This window comes from Hyposmocoma kahamanoa, unplaced genomic scaffold (genome assembly GCF_003589595.1).
Source record: "Hyposmocoma kahamanoa isolate Upper Pololo Valley unplaced genomic scaffold, ASM358959v1 65, whole genome shotgun sequence".
Lineage (NCBI taxonomy): Eukaryota > Metazoa > Arthropoda > Insecta > Lepidoptera > Cosmopterigidae > Hyposmocoma > Hyposmocoma kahamanoa.
The window spans coordinates 11,955,118-11,972,904 of NW_020653853.1; the positions used below are offsets into that span (position 1 = coordinate 11,955,118).

At 34.5% G+C, this 17,787-nt stretch overlaps 3 protein-coding genes across 5 annotated transcripts; 1 reads left to right on the forward strand and 2 right to left on the reverse strand.

Moving 5' to 3' along the window:
* Window positions 1-237: 237 nt before the first annotated feature.
* LOC113231346 (probable histone-binding protein Caf1) lies at window positions 238-9,974 on the reverse strand. Of its 2 annotated transcripts, none has more exons than XM_026465636.1 (10): window positions 9,842-9,974; window positions 9,513-9,690; window positions 9,178-9,290; window positions 7,583-7,787; window positions 6,966-7,040; window positions 6,324-6,506; window positions 5,240-5,357; window positions 1,615-1,745; window positions 962-1,139; window positions 238-593 (listed from the first exon to the last, which is right to left on the reverse strand). In XM_026465636.1, exons 1-10 carry the CDS (start codon window positions 9,861-9,863, stop codon window positions 501-503), a joined length of 1,296 nt encoding a protein of 431 aa, XP_026321421.1. In that variant the 5' UTR covers window positions 9,864-9,974; the 3' UTR covers window positions 238-500. The 2 variants fall into 2 exon arrangements, with proteins under 2 accessions (XP_026321421.1, XP_026321420.1); XM_026465635.1 differs by having other exon boundaries at window positions 9,175-9,290.
* A 357-nt stretch (window positions 9,975-10,331) lies between these two features.
* LOC113231418 lies at window positions 10,332-12,005 on the forward strand. Its single transcript, XM_026465729.1, has 2 exons — window positions 10,332-10,552; window positions 10,627-12,005. Exons 1-2 carry the CDS (start codon window positions 10,441-10,443, stop codon window positions 11,205-11,207), a joined length of 693 nt encoding a protein of 230 aa, XP_026321514.1. The 5' UTR covers window positions 10,332-10,440; the 3' UTR covers window positions 11,208-12,005.
* Window positions 12,006-12,126: 121 nt separating this feature from the next.
* LOC113231388 (transcription factor A, mitochondrial) lies at window positions 12,127-15,548 on the reverse strand. 2 transcript variants are annotated; one of them, XR_003310560.1, is made up of 6 exons: window positions 15,448-15,548; window positions 14,501-14,723; window positions 14,021-14,179; window positions 13,567-13,760; window positions 12,767-13,095; window positions 12,127-12,259 (listed from the first exon to the last, which is right to left on the reverse strand). XR_003310560.1 is itself a non-coding variant. In XM_026465689.1 (5 exons), exons 1-5 carry the CDS (start codon window positions 15,519-15,521, stop codon window positions 12,984-12,986), a joined length of 762 nt encoding a protein of 253 aa, XP_026321474.1. In that variant the 5' UTR covers window positions 15,522-15,548; the 3' UTR covers window positions 12,134-12,983. The 2 variants fall into 2 exon arrangements, 1 of the variants encoding a protein (XP_026321474.1); XM_026465689.1 differs by having other exon boundaries at window positions 12,134-13,095.
* Window positions 15,549-17,787: the final 2,239 nt, after the last annotated feature.

Below are 17,787 nucleotides of genomic sequence, written 5' to 3' on the forward strand. Positions count from 1 at the left end.
TTTAGTCAGATCTTACCTTACAAACTATTGATGTTTATAGTTAATACATACAGTTATTTTATTATAGACTTATACATTCAGATTCAATCTACACATTCATTGGACATACACATTTCAATGGACTTTACACTACTGTTCAAAAACTTCATTTTTCCATAACTGATACCGTAATGCACATGTATTCAATGACATTTTTTAAATGAAAAGAAATAAAATTAGGTGTGGAACGGCAATTAAGGCTAATAGAAAATAGAATCTGTCGTTTAAGAAGGTACACTATAGTTGGATTAAAATGAAGTAGTAATTGAACTAATCCCGTGGTTTCAATAAGATATTGTATTCTTAAATTGAATAGACTAAGCAGATCCTGTTATCACTGCATCAGAGTAACAATCTATGATATCTGTAGTGTACACATTGTACGTACTGATGTCGGCTTAGTCGCAGTCGGCGGGGGCGAGGGCCAGCGCGGGGGGAGTTGCGGGTGAGGAGGCGGACGGCTAGCCGTGGTTCACGTTTACGCCCGACTCCAGTTCGGACGCCGGAGTCTCTGGCTCCTCGTCGTTATAAATGTTTTCCGCCATTTGCCATACCTAATAACATATCAAAACGATGAGTGGTGATTAATGATGGTTTACGGTCAGACCCCGTTTGTCAATACGCATTCGTATAGAATGTTCTAAACACGTGTTTCACATGGGATATCTACTATGTCGATTAGCAGTTTTGGATTGATATGCTGGCTGCCTAGAGGGGTCAGCAGTCAAGTCTATTAGGCTGAAGCTTTATTACGATTGCTAACGCGTCATTTAAACTTGTCAGTTATTATTCTATTATTTATATCGATAAGTAGACTCTAATTAGACGAGACTAGTGTCTGAAAAATTGAGATACTCAACGAAAACATTGATATGGCTATTAATTGGTATTTGTTAAGTCAAATTTTAAGATTCTACTATACCTGCATGATATTATCTTCTGAGACAGAGCAAATGACCCACGGTTCGTTGGGGTTCCATGAGAAGTCTGAAATCTTGGCAGTGTGTCCTCCGTGGATGAACAGCAGCTCCGGCGGCCCGTCTTCAGCGTCCTCTGCCGTCTGTTCTTCGCCAATCTTTGATAAGTCCCATACGTGCAGTCTGACGAGAAAAAAGCATTATAGATAAACGAGATGTTTGCAATCATATCAACTCGTATGTCCTAAAGCTGGGTACCGATATCTTTACGCCTAATGCGCGTTTGGGAATATAATAATTTGAAAAGATTTTGTAAATCATGTAAGACTCCTTCGATTTTATTTTACATTGTTAAAACAGGTAAAAACTAAACACGACATCAAATCCATGACATTAAGTCAAACCACCACATCACCGCGATTTTAATAATGTCTATGGTTATCATTAGAAACCGTAACTTGTAGTTAAAATATGTACTGGTAATAACATCAAAATGGTGATCCATTTTATTGGCCACTTTCGTGAATATGGCGTAAATAATACTCATTAAGAAATGTAAATAAATATCTATATGCAGACCAACGGTTAAGTTACCAATTGGTACACCCTAAAAATAAAAGATGAACTATCAAAAATAACAAATTATAAAAGAACCAACCTCCTGTCTGTGCCACTGCTTGCGAGTATGGTTTCGTTGTGTGGCGACCACTGCACTTGGAAGATCTCGTCTTTGTGCGACTCGAATGAATGCAGCTTCAATTTCAAATTACGGAGATCCCATAATGCGACCTTTACAAAATAACTAATAATTTATTGATTCTTAATTGATAATAGTATATAAACCAATATTATTCCACTTCAAGACCCACTTCGCTGTGAAACGGATTTTACTTTGCACAAGTATCTACGTCACATGCATATTAATTGCACTCATGGACACAAAAAAGAGGTTTAATTTATGACAACAATGTTCATCTAAATCACTAGTCACATATAACGGAACATTTAATTGAAAAACTGAATTACAGCCTTTTGATTTCGATTAAATTTTCGATATAATATGTGGCCAGTGGTTCATGATGAAGGCTGTTATCAATGTTGTTACTCAATAATTTTTTAGCATTTCTCTAAATATGTCAGGGTGATTCACGTAATCAAACCGTTACGATATCGTAGCGATTTAGTCGTTGAACTGCTTTTTCGTTTTCACGAGTGACAATGAACGTCAACGAGCCCAATTTTAAAGTTATTATAGTCAATGTTAAAGCGTATTCTGGTATATGAATCGAACTTAAATCGACTCTTAACGACAAGTCATACGTATTCTGTTAAAATTTTGACAGTTCTTTCAATAGCTTTCGACAACTAAATGTGAAATTTCACAATCCAAGATGTCGTTCATTAGTCGTTAAGTTTCGATTCTACTCATTCATTGATTCACTTGACGTGGTAAAACTGAATTGCTTAAATTCGTATCATGACGTACAAAAAATTGAGCGGGAATGGCAAGGCAAGATGATGAGGTTTACTTTTAAAACGTGAATTATCGTCTCTGGTTGGCTAGTTGACATCTAACAAGAGCGAGATGGAACTACATACTAAATCATATGAAAGAAATAGACAGATGTATTACCCTGGGGGCGTTCAAGCTCTATTAACCGATTGTGTTCAAAGTGATAATAATCATATTTTTTAAACAATTTTATTTGTTGATTATACTTATTACGTTATATTGTCTTAGAATAATAACGCATAGAAACCTAGCCCGCACACGTTAAGTGAGGCAAATTGTAGGACGCCCTATGGGCTTACACGAGCGAGCGGGCTGTCAGTGCTCAAGGTCAAGTTGCACCGCGAGCAGCTCAAAAATTTTTGCTAAAAATGATGAATTACCGCAGTAATTTGGTTTAAAAATAGATCAAACAAATATAAAATAGACACTAACATCACATTCCACAAGGAAATAACGCGTTTCAACTTGTATTTTTATATAAATATTCACTAAAACCATTGACTTACAATTATATGGACGTCGGGTCCGCGCTAAAAAGTGTCCGCACTTGTAAGGCGCTAAAATCGTATACAGAGCGCCAAACTCCGCTTTAGTCTTCATTTGTTCTACTGACAGCGCGATACTGCGATGACATTACAATTTAAATTTCGAATAGGTTGACTTGGGACATTTTTTTCGTGGTTTTTGTATTAGACTCGTCGTCCATTTATTTGTAAGTCAATGACTAAAACAGAAAATTAATTTCGTTGCAACAAGATACGAAAATGTTGCAAAGTAACGAGTTTTTTCTCCCCATTTTGCTATTCTGTTTTAAAATAATTATATTACGTAATTTTTTGAGATTATTCTCAAATCAATATCGCGACGGTTGCAAAATTTCTACAAATGTACACCGCCGCAACAACATTGTAGGGAATTTACGTTAGCTATTTTTACGAAATATATTTAGTATTTGCCTTCATTAGTTTCATGTGAAAAATCATTATTCTTGTTCATCATACACTCATTTAAAAAAATTGTCTTGCCCAGACTTAAAAGTTCTTAACTAAAATTATTTCAGGAAACTAACTCCGACTAAAAAGTCATCGTCAGTTCTCCAAAATCGTGTATAAATAACTTTCAGGTTCTTAATTGTTATCGTGTACTTTTCATGTAAACATACCCACAGATAATATCAGGCTATTTATATATTCAAATTCGATAGTCGCACTTAAACTCGCTTGTAGGTTTTTGTTCATATATGAGTTAAATAAGAATTGGGTAGTATTTAATAAGGTGCTGTAGGCACCTCTAACTTAACGATGAGTTAAGCAAGATACAATTTCCCCACTTGTGAGGGAAATGTTATTCCATGGCATCATTATTTGTATATTTGTGTGCGTGCCGACGAGCGTAAATACAAGTTGCTTACGCCTACATGAATTTGATTTTTGCCTCACTTGTGACAGTTCGTTTTTTATGAAACTATCATTCTATGCGTTATTATTCTAAGTATATTGTAATATCGACAACTTTTCAATCATACTTTACAATTTGTCGTAAGACAAAATTACATGTCATGTCTAGTCATTATCATTGAAATGAATAAGGTGAATATGTAATATAAAAAAAATAAAAATCGTTTATATATGAATATGATAACATTAATAGGAACGTATCTTGTATTCGTACGTTTTAATTGATTAATGCGTTGAAGTCAAATTTGGCACCATTTAAAAGTTATTTTACGATTTTCACCAAATCAATAAAATGATTAAAATACAATTAAAAAATTGCAATTACATTGATGCTAATAATTTATCAACAATACTCTATAGATGGATGGGAAACTCGAACTAAACTAATCAAAAAAACCTCAATAGTTAATACCTAGTATTTATTTATTGACAATTGGCTTATATAGCCTAAAAAGATAACAAATAACTAAGTAACTGAAAATATAATAAAAATTAAACGCAATTTCTTAAAAATGTAACAAAATCTCGACATTTAAAAAAAATTGTTAATTACAGTGCAACTTTCTTTGAATTGCTTATTTTGATAGATGAGACCGCCATGTGCATGGCAAATTACACGTCATATGAAAGAAAAGGTGAACGGATTTCGAATGGCGAACGTAAATTGTATGGACAGTGAATTGTTTTTGTGAGGACATAGTACGAATTTGACAGGCTATCCAACTTACGGGTTTAAACAGGATTGCTATAAGAGCTAATAGTAGACCCCCAGGAGCACAAATTTTTTCACATTTGGGCCACGAGTTCGAGACGACATGTAAATTTAGTGGAGTAAAAACAGCGACATACTTTTGAATTAAGTATAATCATTTATATTTAGTATGCAAATAGCTTTATGTACAACATAGGTTCCCAAATTTTTTAATTCACCGCCCTCTTAGGCAAGATAAAAAAATCACACATTTCATATAATAACCAAAAAAAATACATTACTTAACACAAAAAAATCACAATTAAAAAAATTGTATATTTAGTGTAGTTGTTGTTCAGGTTTTTTTTTAAATGCGGTGGCACCCCATGGACAGCATTAACGCCTCCCAATTACTTCCAAGCTCCTACCTCCCCTATGACGCTTTAGACCCACTGGGTTGCGGTAGGGACCACTTTGGGAAACTATGATGTACAACAACGAAATTTTTAAGACACTGGGAAAAAATATTGTTCTTGTACGCACGCCAAATTACACGCATAAAACAATGTCTACACTAAACAGACGTAGGTATATTACTTTAAAAAATATACAAAATGTTTACCGTTTTGTCAGCACTGCCCGTAGCGAGAATGAACTCTGAGTAAGGGTTGAAACTAAGGCAGTTTACCTCCGCGGTGTGGGCGTCCACTGTGTGCGACGGTTTCGACGTGTTGTTACATCTGGACAAACACTTATTGTTATAGATTTGCGATCAATTATAAATGGCAAAAAAATTGCAAACAGCATTTCTTCTTAAATGATGTATAAATAAGATACATGGTAGTGGATAATTTAAATGTATAGTAGTAGTACAAACGTGAATCCCTGGAACTTCTGCAAGCACTAGATTTTGCCCACTGCAAATACCACAGCAGAAAACGAGTTTGGTTTGGTGCTAGAGGATAATGCAGCAAGGAACATAGCTCTTTTAGTGAGAATACGAGATCAATTCTAAATTAAGTACCCCAGAATCATACCCTTGTAAGTACATGACAATGCATCATTTTAGTTACTTAAGTGTATTTATTTAAAATGGAACTATCTATTATAAGATATTCTTTGTTTCTACCCCATTTTCCAAGTTGGTTGAAAGAAATTGCTACACAGCAATAGGGCCGCTTGTTGTACATTAGCTTTCTTTGTGATATTTTCATTACCGTTCTGTGTTTTCATTGTAATTTTTAATGTGTAATAAACATATCATTAATTCATTATACTATACACACTTGTATAGTCATTAGCATGGTGGTCTGTAAACTTTGGGTACTGTACAGTACTCATTGCAATTGAACTAAAATTTGAAGTTTATAGGTCAACATGCTGTTGACTGTACTATGTTGCGGATTACCGAGTAGTGGATCATTAATAATAATAATAATAATAACGCACACACTCAACATAGCCCCGCACTAGGGAAACCCTGTGTCGCGGGTGCCATGGACACACACATAGACAACCACAAATTACACCCAAACTCACGAGAGAAATAAATGTAGGCCATACAAATATTATTCCCGGCCCGGGAATCGAACCCGGGAACCTCTGCGTGGCAGTCCGGTATGGTAACCGTTCGGCCACGGAGGCAGTTAATCATCATCATCATCATCATCATCATCATCATCATCATCATCATCATCATTATTCACCTAGTATCCCAAATCATAAGCTTCTGGTCATCAGCTACTGAACCAAAGAGGGATTCGTGCAGCAAGTGCCAGGCGACGTCTTCGACAACTGCCGTGTGACCGGTGAACACTGACTTGGCATCAATCACGCGCCCCTCCTTTGGCGTCGCGTTAATGTCCCACAGGCAGATTGTGTGATCGTCACTGCATTACATATTTTTTTTATATTAAATTTTGAAGGATTACAGTATGCACACAATGACCATTAAAGATTTTTCCTTTTTGTGAAATTACTTCATCATCATCCACAGCCCAAATTCACCCACTACAGGGTATAGGCCTCTTAGAGAGGCTTACTGTACTACTTTGTTATAATTATTAATACACGACGACCAGTGTCGCCTTAGTATGGCATAGGCGCAGATTCGAGTCCTCTCAGATCAAAGGAATATTGCTTTGTGTTAATAATTATAATAAACTTGTGAAATAATTTTAAAAACTTAATGTCATGGTAGTAAAACATCATAATATTCATTACAATCATGTCATAAAGATCTTTCTTTTATTTGGATTATTGAATTTTTAAATACACAACTGATTTGATCAAATGTTTGACGACATGTATAATATTACAAAATTATGATATGAATTCACAAATTTTACCTGGCTGAAAGGAGGTAGCCATTGAGATTTGGATTCCACGATAAACCATAACCTTCTTTTTGATGCCCCCTCAGTCTGTAACCATGAAAATGTGTTCATTAAATTACTGCTTTTGTTTTGAATTAATATGTATAACAAACTCACTGAAAACTTGGGTATTTCATATTTTTGGACTTGTTCTTGAGCAATCACCAGAAAAACAATATTAAATAACCAATTACATTAATAAATATATAAATTATTTATATATAGATCCTAATGAGTCTAACTAATAAGTGTCTCACAGTGTGTTCAGACAGAACCTATCAGGGTGCAGTTATTCGCACAGGTTGGTTTTGGTACATATAATGTTTGTTGGTTTCAATCTGTTTTGTTTGCGGTGGTGCGTGGAACAGCAATGTTTTTGTATACATGTTTGGTTACATAGTATTTTATCTGTTTGGATTCTATAAGTGTTTCTTATATAATATTTCTAATGGGACTGACATGTTCAATAACGATCAATGCCCCTAAACAAATTATTAAAATAAAAAACTTAAATTAATAAATATAAAACTAAAACAATAAACTTTAACCAATTTTTGTCAACCACAACATTGTTGAACTAAATGTCTTGCCTCAAGTCAGGATGGCATTCCCCTGAAGGTTCAGGTTTAGATGGATGCTTGGTATAATCAAACACCAGCACGTCTGAGGAAGGTGTCTTAGTAGCAATGACACACGGGTTTTGAGGCATGTAGCGTGCTCGGTTTACTTCCCCTTCATGGTTGATCTTGATCTCAATGTCAATCTTACCAGATACTGATCCAAAGCCTCCAAATTCTGGAAAATAACTTTAGCTTAATTTTCATTCATAAAATTAAATTGTGAACTTGGACAACATTTTGAAAACCTGTGCAGTTTGTAAACAGGCTAGGAAAGCACTCTCCAAGCTTAACTGCCACATTAACAGGTCATGGTCTACTTAATTAACACCTTTTAAATACAGGTATCACAGACAGCTCTCTATGCAGACTGTGCGCTGAGGGGAGAAAATGGTCATGCACATCCTACTGCTATGCTTCATTCTCGCTAACTTCAAGACATGTACCTTGGAATGCCAAGGTTGCTCTCATGGGTCTTCAATAACCCAGGAAGGTGCTGACATTTTTGGAGGAACTATGGTGGCACAAGTAGGATACTGGCACCCACCACTCTCAATAGGTGCCTGGATGTGAAGTTGGAGGTATCCGCCTGTTACACCATTATCATTGTGAACTGTGCAGTGTCACTTAGAGCTTTAAATCGCAAAGATCTAAGGGGCACCGTCATTGCAACTATGACCCGAGACATAAGTCAACAAGTGCTTGTAATTTCACCAGCACCCTTACCTAATGCTAACATTATTGCTTGGCGGCAGAAATATGTAAAAGCTCTAACTGAGCATCAACTAAAGTTTTATATGAATATTACAGCTCATATGAACACTGCCACAATAAAAAAGGCTGCCAAATCTGATAATTTTAAATCACCGCTGTTGTGTGTCAACAGAGTGCCAATGGCAGGATTTTGAACATTTGGCATTCTGCTAAAAGTTAAGAGAAGTGATTTGTCACTGGCTAGCCATTGAGTTACTATTCAACTGCCATTGTAATTTTTTATTATCCCGCTCTTCAATGGTGAGTCGATAGTCTGCTAATATTACACATATTTAACTTGAAAAACAAATTGCTTATTAAACGAGATAGTAATTAAGTTATTTAATAGCAATTTCCTTTGTAGTTTTAGTAAGGCATGTGACGAAATGAATGAATGTCATCATTGCCATTCCACTGACTCTCCGACTCAACTGCCATTGCAACTAGATTTTAGCAGAATGAAAAATATAGTCATAATCGCAATATAATCTCAATGGAGTTTCAATGGTATTACAATCATCAGTAGTTTCAAGAAAATTAGATTAGGGGCTCAGGAAGTAACAGAGTGTTGACCAAGCTGTTCAAATAACATGTATGTGATAGTCAATATATAGGCTGAGGCTAGGCTCAGACAAAGCTTGATATAGCATAAATAACTTGTATTTTTTTCATATTAGCTTCAAATACTTGTCAGGTACAGTGTTAAAAAGAAATTTTCGATTTCTCTAGCACACAAGCTAAGATATCATTATGGAGATAAACTACAATCACTGACATCGCATCCCCTACTTTTTGTGTAATAAATTACTTACCACCTTTATCATTGTCATAGTGGCTGGCATCAAACTGTGCATCTTCATTTGGGAGCTGAACACTCGCTATCAGCAGGTGGTTTTGTTCGTCTGATGTATGCGTGCCCAAGATCAACCTGCCTCATAAGAAAGATTATCACATAATAAAAACGTTATTAAATGAAGCCTTCATAAATAAATAAAAACAAACAGAAAGTACTTAAAACTGCATTGTGTTAAGTAGATTATTTGACTTTGAAGTGCCAAGTAAATTATTTCCAGACAAGGCAAACAAATGCAAGATATAGTATGAAATTGAACTTAAAAGGTTATGTTCCGAGTTTTACTAGCTGGCGTACCTGTGCACAGAATAGTCTTTTCCTTCAGGTCTGGTGACGTCGGGAAGCCACTGCGCGGTCAGAGAGGGCCATTCCAGCGCATGTGTCATCACCAAATCGTACAAGAACGGAGTGTTCTTTTTCCATATCTTGTATTCTTCGTTGATGACTCTCTCCTCTACTGCATCGTCGAAGGCTTCTATAAATGAAATATACTTCCATTTACACTGATAGTAATGATAAACTACTTGATATAACCACAAAAATTACTACCAAGCTGTCAAGACAGCAATGCGTGTCAGCAGGACGATATATGCTTCGAACACATAAATAGTAATTAAAATAATTACCTCCATCGCCTTTGTCACCCATTTCACTAAATATAAATTGCTTTTCGCCTGAATAGGTGGCGAAATCCTAAAAAAACTTACCGGCCCCGTAAAGGCGCCAAACAACAACTCTCTTGGCGTTGTGTTTCGGTAGTGTTCGGTAGATAGCATACAAACTTCCGGTTTTTTGAAGTAATTTTATTTACTTTTAAATCACAATTACTTTTTATAGACTGAAATATTGTATAGTACGCTGATCCTAGTTAAAATATTTTTTGTATATTTCCATTTTAACTATAATTATTATTATAAATGCAGTTATAATAAAAAAAATGTCCACTCGACAACCGGAAATCGTAAAATATGGCAATTCTTAGAATTGAAGGTACTGCCAATTAAGTGGAATTATTTTTTAACAAAATATGTAGTATAATATTCTTTTGTGTATGTATCCGAATACATAAATTTTTGACTGGCATTTTTTTTAAAACTGTCAACTCGAAATACCTCAGCGAAATATTAATATCTTTTATCTTTCTAATTTGTGCTTGAAATTCTGGTTCGTCGTTGATGTCCAAATTGATAAAAATACAAAATAATTTATTAGGTATTTGAAAACCATGGCTGATGCTGCAGCAGCTCGACGTGAAGCCAGGAGACGAAGGATATTAGAGAATTCTCAGAACAGACTTCAATTTATATCGGGGAAAAGCAGCACTGAGTGCGTCAAAGGTATGTATTTTTATTTTAGACAAAGTGCATGCAATAATACCAATTGAACATAATATAACACGCGCTATTTTCAGAGGTACCAAGCAAAAGTCCTATTCCTGATTTTCCTGATCTAAGCATTGAGAGTTCTGGGCCATCAGAGTGCAGCAGCAGTTTCTTTCCACCATCTATTAACAACGGAATGGTTATGTCGGAAGCGGATTCATCTGAATTTTCTTTACAATCCCAGGACTTCGTGGCGGCCGGTGACCGACAGATAATGAATGATTCGACAGGTTTCATATCGCCGCCGCCTGAACTTGAAAAAGTGTCCACATTTGAAAAGATCATTAAGTACAAATATGATATTGTAATACTGTCTTTGCTAATTCAGCTGTTATACAGTCTGCCTTTATTTACATTCAATGATGGTTATTTTTTTCTTCCTCTTATAATTTATGTAGTCACAAAATTGATTTGGTTCCCAGTAAATAACAAATCGAATATAGCAAATGCGTTGATGTTACTTAATGGTATATCAGCTCAAAGAGTACAAAAATTATTAAGCGTTTCACAATGGGTAGGTGTGATATCACAAGACATCTGTGTGTATCTATTTACTACAATTTGCATACAATCTGCTCTAACTATGTTGAAAGACACTTGGGGTACATAGTAGCAGCTTCTTTTCTACCTTTTTTACTTGAAGGCTTTTGACTGACCAGTTTTAATACTAGCCAGCTAGCATTACAAGAGTTCCATAGTTTGATTGCCTGTGCCTTTTGTAAGTAAGAATTGTGACATGTGTGCGTTTTAGCCACATAATGCCATTTTAGTTTTAAATTGGGGAGTGTGTAAATAGCATTGGGAAAATTTTAATTTACCTATAGTCAAATTATGTAGCTCAAGAAAGAAATTATACATAGCCTGCAATTCAATCTATTTAATTATATGAATTATAGGAGAGACTAATCTCATCTTCACCCTATGCATTTAAATGTATTTATGATTTTAGCAAGATGAACACTTCTATTACTGTTGAGTGGATCAAAAGTCACGCCAAATTAATATTTAATACTTATAATAAGCTCATAATTTTTACAATTTCTCATCATTGCATAATTGGTACCTCCAAGACAATGGAGTTACATGTAATATAGGGAATATGCAATTTTAAACCGCAATGTTGGACTTATAACCATTGTTGTAATATTTAGCCATTACTTCATATATTTTTCAATCTTGAATTTGAAGTGGTTGACCAATTTGGAATACATATAAAACAATAACAAAGTCATTTTGTATTATTTTGTATCTCCAATATAATTATGCAAATTGTTAATACAAAAAGTAATTTATAGGTATTTTCTAAGTCACTTGCATGTTCCCTAATTTGCCTACATTGCAATCAGTTCTATAGAAAAATTGCTTCATGTTTCAGTTATGGCATGTTATATTTTTTGATAATAAAAAGGCCTATTACATACATCATTTATTTTTTGTGACAGATATCCTTTCTTTTTCACATAAAATTGTTATTTATTTATTTTATTTTCTTGTAATTATTTTTATTGGGCAAATAAAGGAAAAGCGTTTACTGTTTGGGTTATATTTATTTTTTGTTATTACTGACATAGCTGTAATAATTAGTTATAGTCCTAAAAAAACAAAGGAATATTGTTCCTTTCTTTGTGTTTGAAAGCAGAGTTCTCTTTGTACCAAAAGTTGCTGGAAAAAACAAGAAGTAATTGTGCTATAAAAACCAGTTTGTATTGACAAAATGAAACTATTTGGTAAGTCAGATCTCATCATTAAGGGATGCGGGTCAACGGCATACTCAGTGCAACAGTTTAGACCATTCATACCACAAGTGGTATTTTGTTGAGTGTACTATTGACTATATAAAAATACGAGGTTTTAAACCTGAAAATAGATTCAACTTTAAAGTTTGACATTATAAGGTTACATTTACAACACCATAATAATTTTATTAACAACTTTCAGGTGCAAAGCTAAAAAATGGAAACTAAGAATATTTTTATAAGTATTATAGACACATCTATTTTTATATAACTTCTCAAAAAGCCTTAAACTAAAAACAAGAGGCTCAAAAATAATACTATGTGGTCAAGTGCATCAACTTAATGGCAACATCACTAACAAAATAAAAGAAATTATTACAGAATTGCAACTAAAACTTAAATAGTCTCTTTATTCTACTGATAATGGCCTTACTTTGTTTGCCTTCTTCATTTGTCGGCAAAGATTCGGTTTGGTTAGATTCTAATTTTTCACCCGTGCTCTGACGATTTGACTCAATCATATCAATACTTGGAGCTATGTTGGAAATCAGTTCTGGAGTAGTAGAAATATGAAGCTTACTAAAACTTTGTAAATTAACATTACTCTTATCACTAGGTGAGTCATTGGTTTTGTCAGAGCACCCGAGTTCCTATTGGGCTTTCTTTGTAGATTTTATCCTTTTCTCTGCTATGGGCTTTGCACGCACAAGATCTGATCTACCTTTTGCCACCATTTTTAGCTCCCATGCTTCAAGATCTTTTCTGTAAAGAAAAATTTTTTATACAACAGTAAAAATTAAGATTTCATACTAAGCGCCCAGTTACTCGACGCGAAAGTATTCGCGCAGTGAGCGCCCAGTTGCCACGCTTTCACGTACATTAATGGCGAATGAATTCTATTAACTGGGCAACAACATTTAAATTCCTCTGAACAATACAACTGCGCGGCCACCGCATAGATCAAAGACAAGCCAACCTCGCCCTCGCGCCCGAGATGCTCTTTTAAGTCAGAACATAAAAGCAATATAAATAGAGCGTATTTTGCCATGACAGTTAGATGCACGCTGTCACTGCGCTCTTTTAAGTTGGAACATAAAAGCAATACAAATAGAGCATATTTTGCCATGACACTTAGATGCACGCAGTCGCTGCGCTGCGGCCACGCGGTCTCCGCGCTATGAAATTCGTGTCGAATTGACGCGCCCTTACAGTCCATAATAAAAAAAGTCTTACTTGTACTTATTCATAAGTTCCTGAGCCTGTTTCTCATATTTGGTTCGTTCATTTTCAGTTAGTTTAAGCCATTCTTGTTTTACCTTCTCTTGGAACTCCTTAATGTTATTGCCTTTCAGTGCATCTTTTTTCATTTGCATGAACAGGAAGTATGACGACATTGGTTTCTTAGGTCTGCCTAATTCTTTGTACTCCTAAAAGTAATATTGACTATATTAGGAAAAATTTTCTCCAACAGAAATAGCAAACTTTTAAAAGAGAATTTGTTCAGTTCGTCTATAGACCAAGAATTTGTAAAGAGTTACAAAATGTCTCTATTCTTTTAGCGTATTGGTATTAAATACAAATTGTAACAAACAAATTTAAATTAAGAAGATGCAAGAATATCAATCATTAATCATTCTTACGACTGTACATAATCATGGATCTGTAATAATGCAAAAATAAGACTGACGGCTTTCAGTTTCCGCTTTTCTCTGGCTGCAGTCATTACTTCTTTTACTCTCTTGATTTCTTGTTTCTGCTCATCTGTGAGGGATGCATCATATATTTTTTTTATTTTTTTATAGTCCTCTAGGTCCTTCTCATATTCTTTTGTCATTTGTGATTTAGTCTGCAAGATAAAATGTAACATTACACTATATAGAATTATTTAATGGTTTCGCAGTGTAATAAAATTAGACTTAAGGAAGCTTGACTTGCTAAGAATCACAGCAATTAATTAATGTGTTTCTTACTAATACATATTTATCAATATTCTGGTCTGATTTATATAAAAAGTGCTAAAAATAAAGCAATATAGAGTCAGTATTAGAGTAAAAAAGTCAGCTTTAAAAGTAATATAATATGTGTGATTGTGTAACATTGATGCATATTTGTACAGTTAATCTTAGAATAGTAGACTGAATAAAAATAACAGATTGGAAAGTAATACCTCTGCATCCAATTCCTGCCAATGCTTAGAGCTCCAAGCAATAGCCTCTTTAGAGGTGATGCCAGGGTTCTTGGCAAGCAGTGCTGGTCGCATTTGAGTCATAAACTTAAAGAATGGAGTCAAAGGCCTTTTTGGCTTCTCTATGCCTAACCTTTCTTCTGCAGACTTGCGTGTTGTATAGCTGAAGGACTGGTTCAGATTCAGCCAGTTTCCTCTGCTTGCTCTAGTGAACAATACAAGAAATAAACAATACAAATAAAACGCTAAAAAATTGGACCAGGTATTGTAATTAGCCACTGTGAATCTAACAGAAACAAACAGATATCGAAATTTGAATTGGATAGGGAGAATACATAGAAGACATTATTAGTCACTTTTATGCATTATAATCACCTTCATTAGTTTTTTCTACAATATTTGCAGTGTCTAAGCACTGCACCTTAGCTGGTTAATGAAGCTGTTTTATTAATTTAGTCACCAGCTTGCCGGAAATATATTATTATAAATCTGAACGAGGTACTAAAATATGCTCTGATAATGAGTAAAGTTTACTCCAACTATATACCATATCCAACTATTATATAGAGTCACTTTCAAAGTTTTATTTGTTTAAAGAATTAATGTATTTAACAGATAATCATTGTGATGGAAGGATTGGATGCTATGCACTATTGAGACCTTTGTTGTTAATATAGTATAAGCAAAACAAGACTATTTATTAATAATCCAGCAGTTGCAATTAGTAAGTATAGTTACTGCAAGCATATTTCGGATAAAAACTTCAGTTCAGTTCCTCCCAGTCTACCTGTTCCTAAATAACATAATAGTAAAAATGAAACCCAAGTTTCTTTTATAATACAGCAAATAGCAGAAGCTTTTAACAGAAATAAAATTTTAAAGTACAACTGTAAACAAAAGACATTGAAGCGTCTTAACCTCAAACTTACCTTCCGTGTAGCACAGTTCTGTATCCTCCTATTACCAGATTGTTCAAACGATGTAGCTGGGCAAACAAAGACATGTTTTAAATCAATAAAAAAATTGTGATGAAAGTCTTTTATATATTTCATACAATGGAAATAAAAAAATAGCGCGTAACAGCTTCCATTCCACACAAATTTGACATTGACATTTCATTTATTTCATTGCCAATTTTTTAAAATTTATTTCATGACCTTGGATTCAAACGTGTTAATACTCTGGTAGAAAACGAATCTATATTTGTAAGTCAATGTATATCTGTAACAAAAATTACAATTCCTGTTTCTTAACCTTTTTTGGACGTAAGATCATTGTTCATATTAGGCCGGCTAGAGATGGGTTTTTACCCGATAAATATCCGTCAAAGGATAAATATCCGTTTTAACTGAGTATTTATCCTAAAATATGGATAATATATTTTTTTGTGCTTATCATAATAAAATTCATTATAATTATTTTTTTATTAAATAATTATGTACGTATACTTCTTATTTTGCCATTGTTTTATGTAACAATACTGTTTTAGTACAGTCAAGAGCACGTCAAGCTTGACACTTTGTTCTTTGGACCGCTCTTATCGTAAGCGGCATAAAATTGGATTTAAGTCTTAAGTGTCAAACTTGACGTCATACTGTTTTAGTACTTACGTTTTTCGAGTCGATAACATCTCATTAACTGCGGTAGGAATGTAAACTAATTGGAACATACTCACCTAAACTTTTATCAACATAAAACTTATTTGGAATAGAAAATTCGATTGGCAGAAAGATATCAAATTGACTGTAACCCTTGAGCTGACCTATCCTGCGTTAATAAAATGCGAGCCAATTTTATGGTCTTCATGTTTGAACTTGAAATAGCCTAAGGATTCTCTTTCACATTTCACACACAAAATCTATTAATTAGAATAGAATATGTTTATTTGGCATCACAAATACAAAGAAAAACAAAATAATTAACATATTTACATTTTTAACAAAAGAACAAAAGACTTATGCTAAATGAACATTAAGTGTGTGTTAAACATTAACAAAAACATGCGTTGATAACGTGATGCCATGCCTGAAAACATTGTGAGTCATTACAGGTTGTCCCACACTAGGCTAAGCCTGTCCTGTGGCGACCCCATGGAATTAATAAGTACGTTGTACGAAGTACTTATTAATTCCATGGGCGACCCTTTTACGGTTTCAATTTTTTAATCCCGGCATTGCATAGCGTTATACGTTGTGTTACTCGTTACGATACGATTATATTTTACAAATAATAAAAACTTATATATCTATTAAATCCAACATAAGAATAGGAATTATTATAGATTGTATTATGTAAAATAGCATGAATTTAAAATAATTTTGATCAACATATTATTACAAAAAGAAATATTTAAATTTAATAATAATAATTACTAGCTACTAAAGTGCATCACGTGAATGTAAATGTTATCTTGTTCACAACTGGAAACTCACTCCGATAGCCTTCCCAACAGGCAGTTACTGCAACTTGACAACTCCTGTCAAAATAATGAATGGCAACAATTAAAACCACAAAACGCGTTGGGCAAATATTGTTGCTACCGGTCGCGTTTTCACTTTAAATACGCGATTCCTAAGTAAAGTGTTTTATATTCCGGAGAGGTAAGAACTTTCGCGTGCATATAAAGGGCAGCTTTTAAAATATACAGTTTCCGCACACTTAGGACCTTCACGTCTTCAAATAACGAGATTGTGGGGTAACGGTAGGGCCTGCGCAACACCATTTTTAGCACACTTCTTTGGGCTCTCTCCAGGTTGATCATATAGCAGGATGCAGAGCCTCCCCACAAGATGCAATAGCTTAAGATGGATTGATACAGTGCGACGTAAATTGCTGTTAGCAGGCGCAAATCTGCAGCTTCTCTGAAAAGCTTCATGGTGTGTATCAGCTTGCGCACCCTCGTATGACGTCCACAAGTATGAACTCTAACAGTTGGAACTCTAACCCCGTCCCTAGAGGCTGAGGCTTTCATTTTATGGAAACACATGAGTTTAGTTTTCGAAACATTTAAGGTTAGTAAGTTGCGATTTAACCAGTTCGAAATATGTGACATACCTTGTTCAACTTTTAGAAAACCCTCTGGCCATGTTTTGTCGGAGATAATCGCGGCCGTATCATCAGCGTAGCATACGACTAAGGAAGTAGGTAAAGAGATAGATAACAAATCGTTGATGTAGACTAGAAATAATGATGGCTCCAATATGGTTCCTTGGGGGACACCAAATTACACTGGTTTTATGCTACTGGCAAGACCGTCGATGACTGATGAT